Here is a 19,358-nt window from a genome sequence, read left to right on the forward strand (position 1 = left end):
CTCACTGCAAGGGAATGGATGGGGGAATCTCCTCTGCTGGCTATTGTATTCCAACAGCTGCGAGTGTGCTGCTGTCAGACCACATGAACAGTGACTGCAGCACTGTTTGCCTGACAATATTTTGCCTGACTCCTCTAACAAAAGTTGATTGCCTTTTGTCGCACGGGGGGGGATCTGATGGAGCCACACATTGCTTGAATTTCAGCTGTAGGACTTCAGTAGGACTACATGTGGCCAGTGTATGGGCAGCTTGATGTAACGGCTGGAATCTTGGCCAATTCTTCCTGACTTGGCAGAAAACTGCTAACCGAACAGCGACTACATCCCATCAGCTGCAGTCATTATGCACCTGATACAGGGCTATATCTAGGGACTACACAGTCTTCAGGGACAGGGTTCTGTCTGGGAAGAACACAGACCTCTAGTACAGGGTTATATCTGAGGATGACAGATCTCCTGTCATAGTGATATGAATGTGATAAAACTTCGCCTTTTATTGCTGCAAGTCTATCACAGTTGTTGGCTATTCAGACAACTGTGGGTGCCGACTGTCAGAATATCGTAGCCGATAGGGGAGCCGCTGTTTAGTATGGATGGGAGAATCAAGTGGTTTTCCGTGGGGTTATAGGACATAAATAGAATTCTGTGCTGTGCTATTGGGCAGCGCTCGGCCCATAATGAGACGCGGTGATCCGGAGTCCACGGAAGAAAGGGAGGCTGACGTGTCAAAGTCATGTGACCTTTCTCTACCAGTATGAGTGCATATGATCCAACACATTCCATACAGCTTGAACACCTTTAGAAATAGGTGCTGCAGTGAAATAACAATGGTTGGCGCGGTTGTATCAAGCACCCACACATTAAAGAAGATCTATGGGGAGAGTGAAATACATTCAACCTCATAGTTAGAGTCGACGTGCGATACTGCAGCTGACACATGCCGGCTTTATAGATTGAGAACCGAACACTCGCATACCACCGATCACATAGTTCCTGATCTTCTCCCTGACCGAGTCACAGCTCCCTGTCTGTTCCTCCAGCATTTATGGAGGGACAGACGGGCGAGGGGGCGGGCACAGCTGACCCTGGCTCTAGAGAGGCAGAACCAGCTGTCAATCAGATAGTGGGTGGATCCCAACAACATTGTTGCTGTCAGCATATAGTAGGCAATAGCCCTCAGCAAATGTCCTCCTGTGACCCTGAAGAGAACTACGGCCACAAAAAAGGTTTGGACGTAGTTCTCTTTTACAGTTCTACAAAATGCAGGGACAGTTATTGCTACCAAACTGTGAGGTAATGTTTAGGGCCGGTGCAGACCTGTAGACGCACGTCCAGGGATCACGCGATTGTGCACAATTGCAGACAGCGATTTCCGCGTGGCCCTATTGATTTCAATGGGGTACAGCCGCGCGACAATCACACTTTGTTTTGCGATACACAACGTGTGGCATTTTGGGCCACCAACGTATTCGGAGACGCACAGGGAAACCACACGATTCGCCTGGCGCGACTGGGGTGCTATTAGAAAACAATGACACCCACAGCGTGATTGTCGATTATGGGTGACTCCGTCACGACGCACGTCTGCCTTGCAGTGCCAGATGACCCAAGTGTGCCCCGGCCCTTAAATAGAGACACCACTCTGTCCTTGCCTCCCACTTGTGCTCCTGCGTTGTCACCCTGTCACACAGCTTCTGTTGGAGACTGCAGGTGTCACCCGGGCCTCCGATGGAAGAGTAGAAGTGGCCACTTCAACACACCATTACACAGGCATGGTCCACTGTTGTCACCATTAGGAGAAATGTCATGAAGCCATCGCTGGAGTACAAGCAGACAGGAAGTGGCTACAAAAAGGCTGCAGGAGATCAGCTGATGTGACACAACATAGGATGGGGGGGGTGGGGAGAGAACACAAGGATTTAATTAACAAAAAATGGCAGCTTTTTATGACACACAGGACTTCAACATTCTCAATGTCCTTCAGTTCGGGCTTGCATCTACTTTGCTGGATAATGGGCAATGCAACGAGCGTGCAGGAAACCCCTAAAGGCCAAATCACGCAGCTGGAAGATGAGTGTTAGCTCCGGGAACCAGCCACGCTCTTCCCTGTACACTTACCTGCCTTATACGCACGTGGAGCTTCCTGTTGCCTCTTCCCCCAGAGCGGAACCCCGACCTCCACCAATCAGGAAGGCCGAGGACTTCCTCTCTTCACTGTAGCCCGCCCAGCCAAGGCGCCCGCTTCTCCCCACCACATTCTGCAAGCTAGCGCATGCGCATTACACACTCGTATCAAGTCCTGCCCACTTCCGGACCACCTGATATAAACAATGCCCAATTTCCTGTGTTCTATTTCCCGCTGCTTCTGGGTTCCCTTCTGCTTCTCATGTGCAAAACCATGCCCAACTTCCGTTCCTCATGGTACAAAGCATGCCCCACTTCCGTTCCTCATGGTACAAAGCATGCCCCACTTCCGTCCCTGCTGCTCAAACGCCTGCCCCTTTTCCGTGCCTGGAGCGTGCCTCACCACTAACGCCCTCTTCACGCCCCCTTCTCTGAGCCAATGCCTGCCCCACTTCCGCCCCTACTACTCCAAGCGCCGCCTTTTTCCCGCCCTTTACTTCAAGAGCTGCCAGCCTTCCGCCGGAAGTGGGTGGGCCGATGCTGACAGGAGCCAACGACAGAGCTCGGGGCGCGCAGGCGCGTTGGCTGGGAAGCTGCTGGTTTTGTTGATGTTGTGCTGGAGTTCATTGTTTTCAGGCTGAGCTAGGATTACGTTGCAGCGTGCGGTGGCTGAGGAGGCGGGAGAGCCTACAGGGGAGCCCAATGAGGGTCTGATGGAAAAGGCCAAGGAGCTGGTGAGTGCTGCAGGCCTGGGGGGGTAGGCGGTGCAGAAGGGAGGGGGGCTTTGTTGTTACTGCTGGGCTGCAGTGAGGCCTGGCTCTCTAGCCTGTGCCTGACCCTGGTCACCCCAGCTGTGTTGGGACTGCAAAACTCAGCCTGTGAGGTAAGCTTTGCAGGGCTTGCTGGGAGTTCTAGTCCCACTGCAGCTAGACCGCTCATACTGCACCAGAGCTGGAATCTTACACCTCCTCATGTCTGCTGTGCTCCTTCTGCATCTTCCCTGCAGGCCTGCGGTTGCCATGACAACCTGAGACTTGTAGTTGATGGGGGATTGCTATCTTTACAACATTCTGGCGGTACCAGTTCCAGCAAAGGGCGGCAGATTGCCTGAATTGGTGTAAGGTATTCAGATGGTGCACTCCTCTTATTGCCTTTTATCTGGACGTTGTGCACCTTCCCAATATGACATGTAGGTATTGAAGGGTTAAATGCTTGTTAAGTCCAGGGGTACAGGAACCCCCATGAAACCTAACAGGCATTTAACCCTTGCAGTGCAGAGGAGACCCTCCTGACATCATCATGTACGAGGCAGGACCGACAGTCCTGCGTTGTAAGTGAGGACGCCAAGGGGTCTGCCGACGTCCCAGAGCATCGGGGAGTGCACGCTACCGGAAATGTCGGGTCCCCTGCAGACGTAAGAGGAGAGTTTCTAACGGGGAGGCGTCCTGGCAGCACCAGCAGTGACAACATCAAGTACCCTCTCCCCAGATATGGCAGGTATGCCGAGTTTAGAAACATATGTCATGACAGGGTCACTAGCCTTCCTCTGGTCTGTGTTGCAAAGCTCCCTTCACTTCCTGTCTTGTGAAATTAGAGTCCCCCTACTTCCTGTCTGATAAAATCTCAGTCACAAAGACATGAAGTGAGGGGAAATCTCTGTAACGGAGTCCCGGTTAGCAGTAAAAAAAATCTGACTGAACATGCACTTTAATTCGGTTCAGTCAGATTTTTACTGCTATCCAGGACTCTGTTACAGAGATTTCCCCTCACTTCCTGTCCTTGTGACTGATTTCACCAGACAGGAAGTGATGGGATTCTAAATTCATCAGACAGGAAGTAAAGGGAGCTTTGCAACAGCAACACAGACTACAGGAAGGCTAGAATCCCCTTCAGCTTTTTATTTCTGTCTGTGTCCCTTTTGCAGCTTTTCCCCTCACTTCCTGTCTGGTGACACTATTCTTATTGAGGGGAAATCTCTCTAACACAGTTGAAGGAAACCTTTGCACTGCAGTTGCGCTGAAACTACAAATCCCGTCATAGCGGTGGGAGTTGTGCTTGTAGCTGTCAGTCTTGCAATGCCTTATGGGACTTGTAGTACCACAGCTGGAGCAAAAAGGGGGTGCAACCTGAGGGGTTCTGATCCTTCCCCCACTCCATCCAGACGCTGAAAAGAAAGGTTACACTTATTCAGATAGGCCTCCCTATTACATGTTGGTTAGACAATAGCGGACTATACACATTCCAAACTCATTGTACAATCTCCTTTAGGTCTCAACAACCAGGGTTGGCCAAAATCTGGCCCTCCAGCTGTTGTGGAACAACAGATCCCATGAGGCATTGCAAGATTCTCACAGACATGACTCCCAGAGACAGATGCATCATGGGATTTGTAGTTTCACCACAGCTGGAAGGCTGGTGTTTGCCTACTGCTGGATTATCCGGGTCAGATTATAACAGGGGTAGCAAACCTCAGGCCCTCCAGCTGCGGTGCAACTACAAATCTCATGATGCATCATGCCACTGGGAGTCATGTCTGGGGCTGTGAGAATCTTGCAATGCCTCATGGGATTTGTAGTTCCACAACAGCTGGAGGGCCTGAGGTTTGCTACCCCTGGATTATAGCATATATGGTGACACTAGAAGAGATTGTACAATCAGATTGTAGCTTGTCGTGTGATCGGTATTGATTTTGCCGGAACCTGTAGACTCGGGTTGCTGATCCAGGATAAGCCGTGGTGGGCATTTTGTGATTTCTCCGGCATTGTGGTTGCTGAATAAGGTTTCAGGTTTCTAATGTGTGTTGGCTGCTAGTGCCTGCCGATATCTGCAGATAATCTATAGGTGTATGGCCAGCGTTAGGCCTGGTTCACACTGAGCGCATTGTCGCAGCCGTTTGTCTGACCAAAAGCTTCACTGAAAGAAATCCCATTCATTCATATGGCCCCTGTGTACAAGTACATGAGCTTTTTTTTTTGGCAGACCTCAGCTCGTTTTGGCCCCATAGACTCAATAAGAAAGGCTTGAAAATGCACGTTGCAATTCGTTTTGGGCGTTTTGACATGCGTTTTGTCAATTGACTTCAATGTATCACAATCTGCTCATAAAAACGTCCGTATTTTATTTATATATATATATGTGTGTGTGTGTGTGTGTGTGTGTAATTATATATATATGTATATGTATGTGCAAAAACGCACTTAAACGAAATGTAACCAGGCTACAAAAAGCACGATAACCAGATGGATTAAACTCGCCATCTCAGAATCCTTTCAGGTGCAGCATTTGAGTCCTCCAGATGGCTTAATGGTACCAGAGCTTTGGCTTCAACTTGGGCTCACAGAGACTTGTGAACAAAGTGGTGTTTAAACATTGGCGCCGTGCTTCTTTTTGGGACATGTTGAGTGCTGAGTGATTTTGTTTTTGGAATTTGTGTTTTCTCGGTTTTCTTTTTTTAGACTCTTGTCAGCATTTAAAACACATCTTTTCCTTTCTGTCACTTTGTATCCCCTCTCTGTGGTTTGCAGCTCTCTGGTTAGGAGGGATTCATTGATCCCAGGTGTCTCTTATTGAGCAGTTGTAATATAAGCGAGTGCAGAGCTCACAGAGGCTTAAGAACAAAGTGACAGGAATGAAGTGGTGATGAAACATTGGAGTTTAACCTGTAAGTAATATCTGGAATATTGTATGCTAGTATGGTTGAAGGGTTTTTTGTTAGTGCTCACTGTGCCACATGTATGCATAAACGGGGCCACAGCTCCAGGGGAATGCCACTGTGATAGGTGTGAACAGGTTGCATTCCAGGAAGCTCACACTGCAGATCTGGGAGAGCAAATTGCAGCACTGAGGAGGCTTGACAACTTTAAGGTCTCGTTCACACCTAGGCGTATTGCATATGCGCGTCTGTCGCACGTTTTTTTACCGCGATTCGCGGTAAAGGCTACTTGGCTGTATCCCAGTGGAAACGCGCAACAAAACGGCCCAAAGTAGTACCTGTACCTTTTCAGGCGTGGGCCGTTTTGTAGCGCGTTAGGGACGGGCGTAAATACGCCAAGGTGGGAACGAGACCATTGAATACAATGGGATTTATATTTTTGAGCGTTTTGTAGAGCGTTCGTTGAGCGTAGAACGCGCTACAAAACGTTCAGGTGTGAACGAGGGCTTAAGGGTTTCTAAACCCTCCGGTTTTTTTTTTGCATATACCTACTGTTAGCAAGCAGTAGATATATGTAAAAAAGAAAAACGCTTTAAAAGCGGTTTAAACTTACCCCAGTCTTCCGTTCGAAAATGCTTGGGCGGCCGCAAAGCATCTTGGGGCGCGCGCATGCGCAGTTCGGAATTTTCGGCTGGGAGACGAGGAGAGACACAAGTTAAGTCTATGGGCACATGCACCCGCATGCAGACACCGTGGGACAGGAAGTGCCAGCAAGGACAGAGGAGTCGGCACTGGATTGGAGACCCGCAGCAGCGGTGGGGAGCAGGCTGAGGGCCTGTTCACATGAGTTTCAGGTCCTAATCAGGTGCGGATCTGCAGACGCGGTGCTATGTGTTTTGCCGCGTTTTTGCTGTGTTTCCAGTAAAAAAAAAAAAAACATTTTTTTATTTTTTTTGCTGCAGTGGGGCTGTCAGTATGTTAGCTGCAGTGCAGTGCGTTTTTGACGTGTTATTTTGATGCGTTCTGCATTTCCTGACCGTACAAAATGTGACATGCAGTATTTTTCTGTCGTAACCTGAACGGACTGCGCACGTGAGAACTGTAGCCCATAAAACACATAGGGATACATTGGGATGCATTTTGAGTGCAGGAGCGTACGGATCGGGTCAGCACAGAAAACAGACGTCGTGTGAACAAGCCCTGAAAAGGACAGGAAAGACGATCGGATTAAGCGACATCATTTAAGGTAAGTGCTTTAATTAACATTGGGGGGAGGGAAAAAAAATTTTTTACTTTAATGTCACTTTAAGGCTCCATTCACATTTAGCATTTGCGTTTTCCGTGCGGAAGAACACACGGCACAAAAACGCTAAATCTCAACATCTGCATGGAATCCGCTCATTTCCGGCTATTACTATGGCCACGAATGTGCAGGATCCGCCCCTGAAATTGTGCTTGGACTATTTTGTGGGACATGCGGTTTTGTACCCTGCGGTCCCCGCAATAGTCTGAGCAATGCACGATAAAATGCATTGGTTTTTTTACGTTTAGAGCGGTTCTGCATATTTGTACGGCCGAATATGTGCGGAAAACCGGTCATGTGTGAATGGTGCCCATACACCTTACGATTATCGGACAAAACTTTTCGTCCGATCGAATAGTCGTACGATTTTCGTACGGCAGCCCCATCCTGCCCTGATGATCGCAAGAATCATTTAGCCGTAATTAACCAAAAGCACCTGGACGAAATGCGGTAATTGATTTGCCGTATTATTCGTTAGCACAAGCGCAGTGTACATCGTACGACTTTTGACGGACGGAAACGCCAGCAACCTTACGACAATCGTACAATCTAGCAAAGTTTTCAAACATGCTTGACCGTCAAAAGTCGTACGATTGTACAGTACTATCGGTCGGACACTGCAATGCACACATACGATTATCGGACGAAAAGTCGATCGCATATGAGTATAGTCCGATAATCGTAAGGTGTATGGGCACCTTAAGAGGAGTCTTCTGCTCCATGAGCAGGCAGTTAATGAGGTTAATGTGGAGGGGTAGCTGAGGATGATCAGGTAAAGCAGGGGTAGGCATCCTCAGCACTCTAGCTGTTATGGAACTAGAAGTCCCATCATGCATTGCGGAAAAAAACTTACAGCCACATGCATGACTCGCAGAGGCATGATGGGAATTGCAGTTTCACCACAGCTGGAGTGCTGAGGTTGCCCACCCTGGGATTAATGTCACCAGTGACACCTAATAGATTTTGGGACAGATATGCTATCTTGGCTGCTGTGTAGCTTTGCCTCACTAAGCGACATGATTGGTCATTTCCCCCTTTTTATGGATCATTATGAACTCTGATTACCAGGAGCCGAGCATGTTCCCAGCTGTTAATCTCAGGGTGAAAGATGAGCAGTGACATCTAAATGTTATTTGGGATGATAATCCACCTTCAGTCTTTACAGCTCTCATGGCAGAAATACAGGGGCCCCCCTCTAAAAATGCTACTTCTCTAGAATCGGTACAGAAAATACCTGTTGATCCTGCCAGAAATGCAGTGCCTTTGTCAATTCCTGTGATCTTAAGGCTGGGTTCACACCTAGGCGTATTGAATATGTGCGTTTTGTCGTGTGTTTCGTGTCGTGCATTTTTACAGCGATTCGTGGTAAAAAACTGTGCAAAAACGTGCGTTTCCGAGGGCTCCTTGGCTGTATCCCAATGGAAACGCGCAACAAAAACGCCCCAAAGAAGCTCCTGTACTTCTTTTGGGCGTAGGACGTTTTGTAACGCGTTCATACGGCCTGTAATACGCCCAGGTGTGAACTATACCGATAGGAAATAATGGGATTTCGACGTTTTAGCGTTTTGCAGAGCGTAGGAACGCGCTACAAAACGCCCAGGTGTGAACCGGGCCTTAAAGTGACATTAAACCCTCAGATTTTTTTTAACATAAAACTAATACTGTAATGTGCGCCTTACTGTAATCCATGGTCGTTTCCCTTCTCTTTGCTGCTCTTCCTTTTAAATCTGTATCTGTTCTTATGCTTGGGGAGAACTTCCCTTTTCAGCTGAGTGCCTCTTCCTGTAGTGCTGGCTCAGATTACAAATCTATACACAGACACCGTGTATCCATTTCAGAGACAAGGCAGTCTGCTGCAAAACAGAAGTTCTGCCCAGCATGAGAAGAGATACAGATTTAAAAGGAAGAGCAGCAAAGAGAAGGGAAACAACCATGGATTACAGTAAGGCGCACATTACAGTATTGTTTTATGTTAACAAATCTGAGGGTTTAGGTCTCGTTCACACCTAGGCGTATTGCATATGCGCGTCTGCCGCGCGTTTTTTACCGCGATTCGCAGTAAAAAAGTTGCGCGACCGTCGCGCGTTTCCGAAGGCTACTTGGCTGTATACCAATGGAAACGCGCAACAAAACGGCCCAAAGTAGTACATGTACCTTTTCAGGCGTGGGCCGTTTTGTAGCGCGTTAGGGACGGGCGGAAATACGCCAAGGTGGGAACGAGACCATTGAGTACAATGGGATTTATATTTTTGAGCATTTTTGTAGAGCGTTCGTCGAGTGTAGAATGCGCTACAAAACGTTCAGGTGTGAACGAGGGCTTAATGTCACTTTAAGGATTAGTTCACCTTCATAACAAAATTTGCAGTGCAGTAAAGTGACCAAAGTAGTTTACAAATCCTGGTGCCGTGTAGAGAAATTGAACGACTTCCACAAAGCCTGGCCAAGAAAGTAGCATTCTGAGTGATTGTCGCTTTCCTGCATGAAGGTCGGATGGATGGTATGTTGAGCGCGTCCCCATCACAGGAACCAGTGTGAATCTGCTGCTGTATTGCTTGTCCACAAATCCGAACATGTAAAGTGCACTCTCCTTCATCCACAAATCTGCACATGGGCAGTGTGCTCTCCTTCATTCACAAATACTTGGGGTATAACATGAAACATGGTCACATGCAACCCCCCCATTCACAGGATCTATGCATAAAAAGCCTACAAGTCCCATCTCCCACCGCGGCAGATTGATTCGTAGATTGACGACAAGTAGAGAAAGATTCAAAGATTAGGCAAATTTTGTGAAACTTTTAAGGAGCATTGGCAATGGGGCTCCTGGGATTTGTCCATCCTTGCTATAAACCAATGCCCGTACCTCTGCACAGACTTGGGGCCAGGAGGAAGAGTCTGCAGGAGCCTGCGCATTGCACCCGCCGCCCGCTGATTGTAGCTGCGATTTCCGCATTCTTTAAAACCTATTTAAAAATGAAGAAGAAATCGCTTGCGTTGACGCGTAGCAATGGGTGACCCTAAAAGAGAAGATAGAATTATGTCTGCTTTCCTTGGACTTTGCTTTTGTAAGAATTGCCAAGACGGTCCAGGGTTACGTCACTTGTGAGAGTCAGACAAGAATCGGCCTTTGTAGCGAGATGTCCATCAATGGCCAACATTGTATACAGATATATTATGTAATCTAAACACTAACCTGAAGTTAAAGACTGCAAGAGAACACAACAAACAACAAATATATAATAAAACAAATCTACTACAAGTGAAGAAAAATATTTAGTTTTACATTGTGATTGTACCAAGGAGTGTTTTGGGTTTTTTTTAGTGTGTTTTTGTTGTTTTGAAGGCCGTTGTTGCTGTTTACTATAAATGGAAAGCCAAAGACCTGAGAAACATGAGGTCCCATTGACTTTAATTGAAGGTCACTGCGCAAATCTGCTGCATACCTTCTAGGATTTGTCCCGCTGCTCCCCCTAGGTGCTAGTTGGGCCTGGAAGTTAGGAATGCTTACCACATATAATGTATTTATTGTTTTTCTGACTCTGGTTTAGTACGAGGGTTCCTGTGTAACGTGCATAAACAATTTTTTTGGATGGCGTTCGGAAGGGTTTTATCATCCATCAGCTCCTCGTTGCTCTGTTTCCTTTAACGTCCTGGTGACACCCCGAGCATGCTCTCCTCAGGGGTGCCTCGAAATTTTCACACATGGTCATGCCTTTCCATGGTGCAGGCATGCTTCTGATGTGAAATGGGGGACTCTTGATTTGAAAGGGTGAGGGGGTCCTGATTGGAAAAGTGGAGGCTCTGATCTGAAGGAGGGGCTCCTGATTTAAATGATGAACCCCATTTTTTGTTTGTGTGGGATCAACCTTAAACTTCATACCAGACCCCTATGTGGGATCAGGGTCTGTTATGGGTTTTTTTTAGATGGCACACACTGATTTTTTTAGTTTTTTGTTTTTTACTTTTTAGGCTGGGGGTGCCTTCAGATTTTGAATACTTTTAAAAGGTGCCATGAATACAAAAAGGCAGAGAAATGCTGGGGTTGATCATCTGTCAGCTCACCGTTGCTCTGCTTCCTTCCCAGTGACACCCACAGCATTGCTTTGAGCTGAACTTCCTGTTTTCTCTGCCATACACTATTCACATTGTCCTTTTGGAGAATTCTTTATGGGCTAGTAAAATCTCTCCAACAGAGATACAGATGGCAATAAAAACCTGACAGAGGTACTGTCCCTTTCCCTATTCAGTCCAAAAATAAAATAAAAATATTTGGGCTGGGGCTTTAAAGTGAATCTGTATTTTTGGCCATGCATGGAAAAAGTAATCACCACCGTTCAATGCGAAAGCTGTGGGACACGTTTCTAGAAGTCAGCTGTCGGGTTTCCATTCAATTGTTTAATTTGCGCAGGTGCCCTGCAGACTTAAGCTGACCATACACCTTGCAATCATTGGACCAAAATTTTTGTCCGATGATCGAACCGTCATACGATTGTCATACGGCGGCCCCATCCTGCCCCGATTATCGCAAGGTTCAATCAGCGGTAGTTAAAAAACCACACGGGCGAATTAATCGACCGCATGTATTTTCATTTGCGCATGAGCACTGTTAATCGTACGACTTTTGACGTACGGAAACGTCACCAACTTTGCAAAAATCGTACGATCGACTGAAGTTTTCGAACGTGCAGGAAAGACAAAAGTCGTACAATTGTACAGTACTGGCGGTTACACACTCCCCATACACCTTACGGTTGTGGTATGAAAAGTCGATCGCATACGATTATCGTATGATAATCGTAAGGTGTATGGGCACCTTTAGACTGTTATTGAGTTGATGGGAATCAATTACAGCTTATAGGGCTGCAAGATGCATCAGGAGGTCTGCAGCAATCACCTTTCTGTGGAAGCCCAATCACTGACCTCCAGAACGGCATTCAGCAGCTTCTGCATCAGAAGAGTATTTTCGACTCGTAAGAAAATAGGTGGTTTAGGTTGCTTTGCCTTGCATGAGTGAAATACTGGTTCATATGATTAACAGTGGGTGATATTTTAGTTTTTGGTAGATACTGGACAGGTAAACCTCCCTGACATTAACTTCTATCTCTTGAATGCCCAATTGATGAGATCCCTGTGCTGAGTTTCTGGGTCTTGCACACCTGCTGTGACCATTGAGTGAGTGGTTCCCACCATCCCTGTGCTGAGTTCCCGGGTCTATACACCTGCTGTGCCCATTATGAAGAGTTCCCACCATCCCTGTGCTGAGGTCATGGGTCTGTACACCTGCTGTGACCATTATGAAGAGTTCCCACCATCCCTGTGCTGAGTTCCCGGGTCTATACACCTGATGTGACCTTTATAAAGAGTTCCCACCATCCCTGTGCTGAGTTCCTGGGTCTGTGCCCCTGTTGTGCCCATTAAGAAGAGTTCCCACCATCCCTGTGCTGAGGTCATGGGTCTGTACACCTGCTGTGACCATTATGGGGTTCTTTCACCATCTCTGTGCGGAGTTCCTGGGTCTGCTCTTGTTGCAGGAGGATCACGGCGGGGCGGAGGAGGAGGACTGGGGCAGCATCAGGGGTATAGGGAGGGCAGCAGCGTGGGGAGGGGCAGCGGTGGAATGCAGTCACAGTGGTCTCTCCTCCCCACTGGTGCCGGCTGCAGCAGTCTGTGACCCCGCTGCCTCTGCTGATACAGGCGGGATTGAAAGGGACAAAGACCGCTGCAGCCAGCACCAGCAGGGAGGAGAACGGAGGAGCAGAGCGGCAGCAGCTAATCAAAAAGCAGCTAATCGATGATGAGAGTCGTTGCCAACGATTCTCATGATCAATTATAATCAATTTAATCGATTAGTTGTTGCAGTCCTAATTAAAATAACACTTCTATGTGAAGGACCCTTGTAGCCAATGGGTAAGATGTTTGTTTTGTGAGTTCTCAGTGTTTGTCATGCTTTTGCCTTCAGCAAAAGTGTCGATGCCGGGTGTTTGTTGGGTCTCTAGCTAGGAAACCTGTTCCCTTTAATTCCATTGTACAATGGGTCATGCTCTTTTGATTGCAGCATGTATTCCCTTGGCACCCAGTCTTAAGGTGCCCATACACTGCTCGATTCGCGGGAAATCCCGCGATCGTACGAGAATCGAGCAGTGTGAACGGAGACGTGCGACCGTTTCTACTGTACGGTCGCACGTCTTCCGTCGAACCAGCATGTTCGGAAACCAGCCGGGAATCGTACGATTCTCGGCTGGTTAGAACGGTGCTCGGGAGACAAATGCTGAACGGGCCGGTGTGCGCACGCGCACACTGCCCGTTCAGCAAAACGTACGATCTGCCTATCTTGGACAGGCAGATCGCACTCTCGATCATCGCAAGCCCGCCCCCCTGAGGGGCGGGCTTCCGATGACCGCAATGCTGAACGGGCAGTGTGCGCGTGCACACACCGGCCCGTTCAGCATTTGTCTTCCGAGCACCGTTCTAACCAGCCGAGAATTGTACGATTCCCGGCTGGTTTTCGAACATGCTGGTTCGACAGAAGACGTGCGACCGTACAGTAGAAACGATCGCACTTCTCCGTTCACACTGCTCGATTATCGTACGAAAAACCGATCGCGTACGATAATCGTGCAGTGTATGGGCACCTTTAAACCCGATGGCTCTCCTTTGGGAAGTTTCACTGATAACACTGGCATGATTACAGGTAAGTTGCATTAAGCAACCTTCCTGTGTCTGCTGTCATTTTGTTTCTTAAAGTGACAGTATCCTCACCTCTGCAGTGGTCCATGTCTCTTACCTTCCCTTGTTTCAGCACTGCAGCCTCTGTCAGCGTCTTCGGCATTCAGCACTTCTAGGAGTGTCCGATGCCGGTGTCCTCCACTGTGTGCTCCATCCTCACTGTGTGTTCCATCCTCTGATCCCTAAATCACTGCTATGTCCTGGAGCTTGGACTCCCAAAAGTAATAAATGCTAAAGGAGTCTGCAGTGCTGGGACAGACCGATGGTTGGCGATAGAGGTGAGTAGGAGCTCATACACATGGGCGGCCATAACAATGCAAATGCCACCAGAGAGTGGCAAATGCTGTGTACAGCCTCCCATAGAATTCAATAGTTGTACGTGGGTATACGCAGGTCCAAATACCTACACACCTGTATGCCAATACCGTCCTAAATCTTCGTACAGCCATTGACCACCTGGGGGGATATGAGGGTATTTACGCTGTACGGGCTCAGCTGCCCATGTGCTCGAGGTTTACTACTTTTTCTCTTGCAGGGACTTTCATCAGTATTATTGTTACACTTTTAAGGGACGATCAGCTTGTGTCGAGCCAAAAACTTTTTTCTAGTTTTGGATGGAGTGGGGGAAATAGCAGAACTCCTGGCAGGTATTTACTGCTCTGCGGAGCTCCGTATGAGAGATTTCCTTGCACTTGCTGTCCTGCTGACAATGGTTTGGCCAGACAGGAAGTGAGGCCAAATCTGCAACGGGGAACAAAAACAGAAATAAAAATCTGATAAGGGTTCTTGCTACTAGATGCATTTCCTCTCACTTCCTGTCTAACATTGCCAGCAGGACAGGAAGTGAGGGCATATCTCTCTTATAGAGTCCCGGACAGCAGTAAAAATATGACAGGGGTTCTAAACCTCCTCCACTCAATCAGAAACTAAAAACAAAAAGTTTTGTATGGACTTACACTTTAACGTACACCATTGTCAATGTTTCTTGGTTCCCATGGCACCTAATCGGTTCCTTCTCGTTTTCTAATTTGCTGCAGAAAAACAATTTTGTAGCCTGGTTGGTGTGGGCAAATGGCATTATAACATGAACTGTGAGCCATGCCCATGTATATCTGTGAAGGATCTCATTCATCCAGGTCATGGTATATCTGTAAAAAACAAGTCAACGCAACTGGACTTGCTGTATTTTTCTTGAAGAGGTTTTACTGGTCATCCAACCACCTTTCTCAATTCAGAATGACTTGCACTTCTGAATTGAGAAAGCTGGTTGGACGACCAGTGAAACGTCTTCAAGAAAAATACAGCAAGTCCAGTTGCCTTGACTTATTTTTTACAGATATGCCCATGTATAGTTTAAAATGCAATCATTTTTGTATGATGGCGGACCTAACTGGAAGAAGCATGATTTAGCTTTGCAACGTACATTAAATGCAAGTCAACAGACACCAATTTCCCTGGATGGCGGTTCTCCGATGCCGTTTGTGCATTGTGTTGCTCTGGCTGCAACTTGTTCTATTGAGATGCATTTGAGTTGAAGTCAAATGCAGCATTTTGCTCTGATTTGCATTGTTGCTGTTGCATTGCATTGTTACTGAGGCGCCTCTGCAAATGAAATGCAAAAGCAAGCTTTTGACCGCAACACCCCTGTAGACAGGCTCTAGTGCTTCTGATTTCCTGCAGCCTCTTTGCTGCCACTTTCTGTGTACATGCGCACAGGCCGGGGTGGGCTTCTTGATGGTGACAACGGCAGGACATGTACATTTAGTATCAGCAGGGGTGCTTTCAAATGATCGTAGAGTAAAAGCCACAGTGGGGGTTACTGCTGAGCTCTACGTGTCTACTGAAGTGCCCCAATGTGATGATAGCGGTATGCATAACTCCCTGCTTATACCGTTGGGTAGCAGCTGGAGTACCAGTGGAACCTCAGATCACAAGGAGTTCTGTTTTGCTTCATTTTAGCTTCTGCAAAGTCGAGCAGCCTCATTGACCAGAAGTATAAAAATGGCTGGGCCACAATTTGGGACGGTCTGCGGAACATTAGCGTTCTGGATCAGCCTTTGGAGCAGTTTTGGGGCTAACCACAGATACCCACTGTCTCTTTCTCGGGGTGGATTGGAAATCTTATTGGAGAGTACATGTTCACCTTCGTAAGAATTTGCTTAGCCCCTCAATACACACATCAGGCCCCAAGCGTGACACGAACACTCTAGCAACGCGCAGACATTTTTTGGAGAGAATGAGTTGCGGCTTATTCATATGTAAATATCACAGTTAAGACTATTTTCAGTGGGGGGCCAGTAGCCCCTATCTTAATTTTGGTTGCCCCTGTCTGCCTGACATCTCGTGTCCGGGTTTCTGCCGCCATGAAACCCGGACACCGCATTTAAACCCCGGATTGTCAGGGTGAAAAAAAAACCTGCATTGTCTGCAGCCTTTTTGGTACAAATCTTGTTTCAGACTGCCCATGCCTGCACATTAACATCCCATAGACTTCAATGGGCAGGCAAGGGCAGCCAGAAACGTGATTTTTTTTTACCAACCGGGTAGCAGGCAACGCAGGAAGCCCTGGCTACCAGAGGCGATAAGTACAGACCTAAAAGGGAGGGGCCCAGCTGTGTGTATTACAGGGGTGGGCGGATTTCTTTTACAAAGGTGAACATATATTTTAAAGTCTATGTAAACTAAATCTCACATAAGCTATTATTTCAAAATGCATCTTCAATATTCTTAAATGTGCAGATTTCCGTAAAAAAAACGCATAGTGACCCTGCCATGAAGATCCTTGTGTAAGCACTTCCTTTTAGGGCTTGTTCACACCAAGCGCGTTCCAGGAGCAGAGCAGTTACCGACCGACTCAAAACTGCTTCCAATGTATTCCAATGGTATTTTGGGCTCTAGTTCACACCACAGCGTTCAGTTCCAGAGCATGTAAAAAAAAAACTGCAGCAAGCCCTATTTTACCAGCTCTGGAAAGCATGCAAACGCATTAAACGCACGCAAAAGCCCCGGAACGCACTGAAAGCCCATTCTGAACCAAAAACGGCCTGGAACGCATGAAAAACGCAGTATAACACACTGCACGTGCAGAAACTCATGCAGATCTGTTCTGCATTTGGTGTGAACAAGCCCTTGGGTGGCATGAGCTCTAACCCCCATCTGCCAATCACTGGGCTTATGGTGGAGGCAAACAAAAAGTTATGCATGCATGTTCCACCATTGTCATCAGGAACCGGCTCTGAGAAATGCCATGCGGCCATCGCAGGAATGCAGGGAGAGGCTGCAGGAGAAAAGAAGCACTTAGATGCAACAAATTATGAAATAAAGGTGAAAAAAAACTATTTTATAAAAAAAAAAGCCAGTTGTTTCTAATACACAGTGCTTTAGCACACTAGTAAGTCATCTAGTTGGGCTTTGCATCTACTAATAAAGCATGTGCAGGTTCACAAAGAAGTGCAAGTAAATACAAAGGAGCATAAATAAAAGCAGACTGCTGGGGTAGTTCTAAAATACAATGTGTGGGCAATGATGCCATACCTGGATTTCCCTCTAGTGTCCATTGGGGTAAAACACAGGTCACAATGTATGTGCTAATTGGTGGTTGGGTAGGAGACTCAGCCCCTTCTTCAGGTCCCCTCTGCTGCACAGGAAGTCAGCCTCAGCTTAGCTTTGATCTTCTAGGAGAGAAGACTTCCTTTTCAGCTCAGCTGTTTCAAGCCTGGAAAGTGAAGCTGGGGGGTTCCTATCCTGATGCTGCTGGCAGTGATTAACCAGAACCCCAAAGAGGTGTTTCAGCCAACTGCTTACTTGGTGTCACACCAAGCACCCAGACATGGACATTCACTGCAGCCATCGCTCCATCCTCGCTACCACGTGCGTATGTCTACCTGTTTAGTGTCCCACCAGGCCCCCAAACCTGCAGATGCAATGCTTCTGCAGCCTCCACACTACAATGCAAGTGTGTCTTCATGCTCAGTGACCCCCACTGACCACAGATTTAGAGAATCGCCCCATGTGCTGATCTCTCCGCGCAGCCCTGTAAATGCATCTGCTAGCTCAGTGTCACCCAGACTTGGGGATACAACGCAGTCTCCTATACCTCTACACAACTATGCAAGTGTATCTGCATGCTCAGTGACCCCCACAGACCCCAGATTTAGAAATTCCCCAAATCTGAGCTCTCCTCAGTGTCATGTAAATCCATTTGCTAGCTCATTGTCCTCTCAGTCACCCAGACTTAGGGATACACCGCAGTCTCCACTTCATCTACTCTACTCATTGTCCTCTCAGTCACCCAGACTTAGGGATACACCGCAGTCTCCACTTCATCTACTCTACTCATTGTCCTCTCAGTCACCCAGACTTAGGGATACACCGCAGTCTCCACTACATCTACACTACCATTCAACTGTATCTGCATGCTCAGGGGACCGCCAGGCTCCCAGATTTGGAGAATTGCCACATCCGCTGATCTCACCTCACGGCCATGTTAATGCATCTGCTAGCTCCGTGTCCCACCAGTCGGCCAGATTTGCAGGTGCACTGCATCCTCCGTTACCTACACACTACCATGCATCTGCATGCTCAGTGAAACGCCAGACCCCCAGATTTGGAGAATCCCCAAATCTGAGCTCTCCTCACAGTCATGAAAATGCATGTACTAGCTCATTGTCCTCTCAGTCACCCAGACTTAGGGATACACCACAGTCTCCACTACCTCTACACTACCATTCAACTGTATCTGCATGCTCAGTGAAATGCCAGACCCCCAAATTTAGCGATTTCCTGCAGCCTCTGCTTCCTCCCAACTACCTTACAAGTATATCTGCATGTTCAATGTCCCATCAGGCCTCAAGATTTAATCATTCAACGTGTCACTACCATCTGAGAATAACTGGAGGCTCCATCTCCTGCCAGTGCCCCAGGTTTGGGGAATCGCTGCATGCTGAGATGTCTCCCAACAGCCACGAGGGTACATCTGCACGCTCAGTGTCACCTCGGGCCCATAGACTTGCACATTCAGTGCAGCCTCTGATCTCTCCCCCCAACCATGTGAGTTCCCCTGCTTACTCCGTATCAAACCAGGCTGCTAGGCTTGGAGAACCAGTTCATCCTCTGGTCTCCATCCAAAAACTTGTAAATGCAACTGCATGCTCAAGGTCTGAACAGGCTTCCAAACTTGGAGAACCACTTCAGCCTCTACCTCCACCTATAAAGCTGGTGAGTAGACTGGTTCCTGGTGGGGTTCTGCTGTGTTCCTGGTGGGGTTCTGCTGTGTTCCTGGTGGGGTTCTGCTGTGTTCCTGGTGGGGTTCTGCTGTGCTCCTGGTGGGGTTCTTCTGTGTTCCTGGTGGGGCTGAGTTTCCCTAACCTCACCTTTTGCTATAGCAGCTCACCCCACTAGAGCAGCAGGAACATCTTGGGTTGATCTGACATCAGAATTTCTGTCTTTAAGTACACCTCTGCCCAGACTATGATGATTAAAGTGACCCTGCCATGAATTTAGATAGTTGCAGGTAAAAGTACAGAAAATCAAGTATTTTGAATGCTAAGATTT

At 47.6% G+C, this 19,358-nt stretch overlaps 1 protein-coding gene across 2 annotated transcripts in view; it reads left to right on the plus strand.

The window, feature by feature from the left end:
- The first annotated feature begins 2,669 nt into the window (after positions 1-2,669).
- MBTD1 (mbt domain containing 1) overlaps positions 2,670-19,358 on the plus strand; it is a 57,384-nt gene continuing 40,695 nt past the window's right edge. For both annotated transcript variants that reach the window (XM_018561782.1, XM_018561783.1), the window contains exon 1: positions 2,670-2,858. In XM_018561782.1, the coding sequence (XP_018417284.1) occupies positions 2,838-2,858 (21 nt within the window). In that variant the 5' untranslated portion in view covers positions 2,670-2,837. The remainder of the gene's footprint in view (positions 2,859-19,358) is intronic.

The sequence above is a fragment of the Nanorana parkeri genome, unplaced genomic scaffold, assembly GCF_000935625.1.
Source record: "Nanorana parkeri isolate BGI_ZX_2015 unplaced genomic scaffold, ASM93562v1 scaffold544, whole genome shotgun sequence".
In the NCBI taxonomy this organism is placed as follows: domain Eukaryota; kingdom Metazoa; phylum Chordata; class Amphibia; order Anura; family Dicroglossidae; genus Nanorana; species Nanorana parkeri.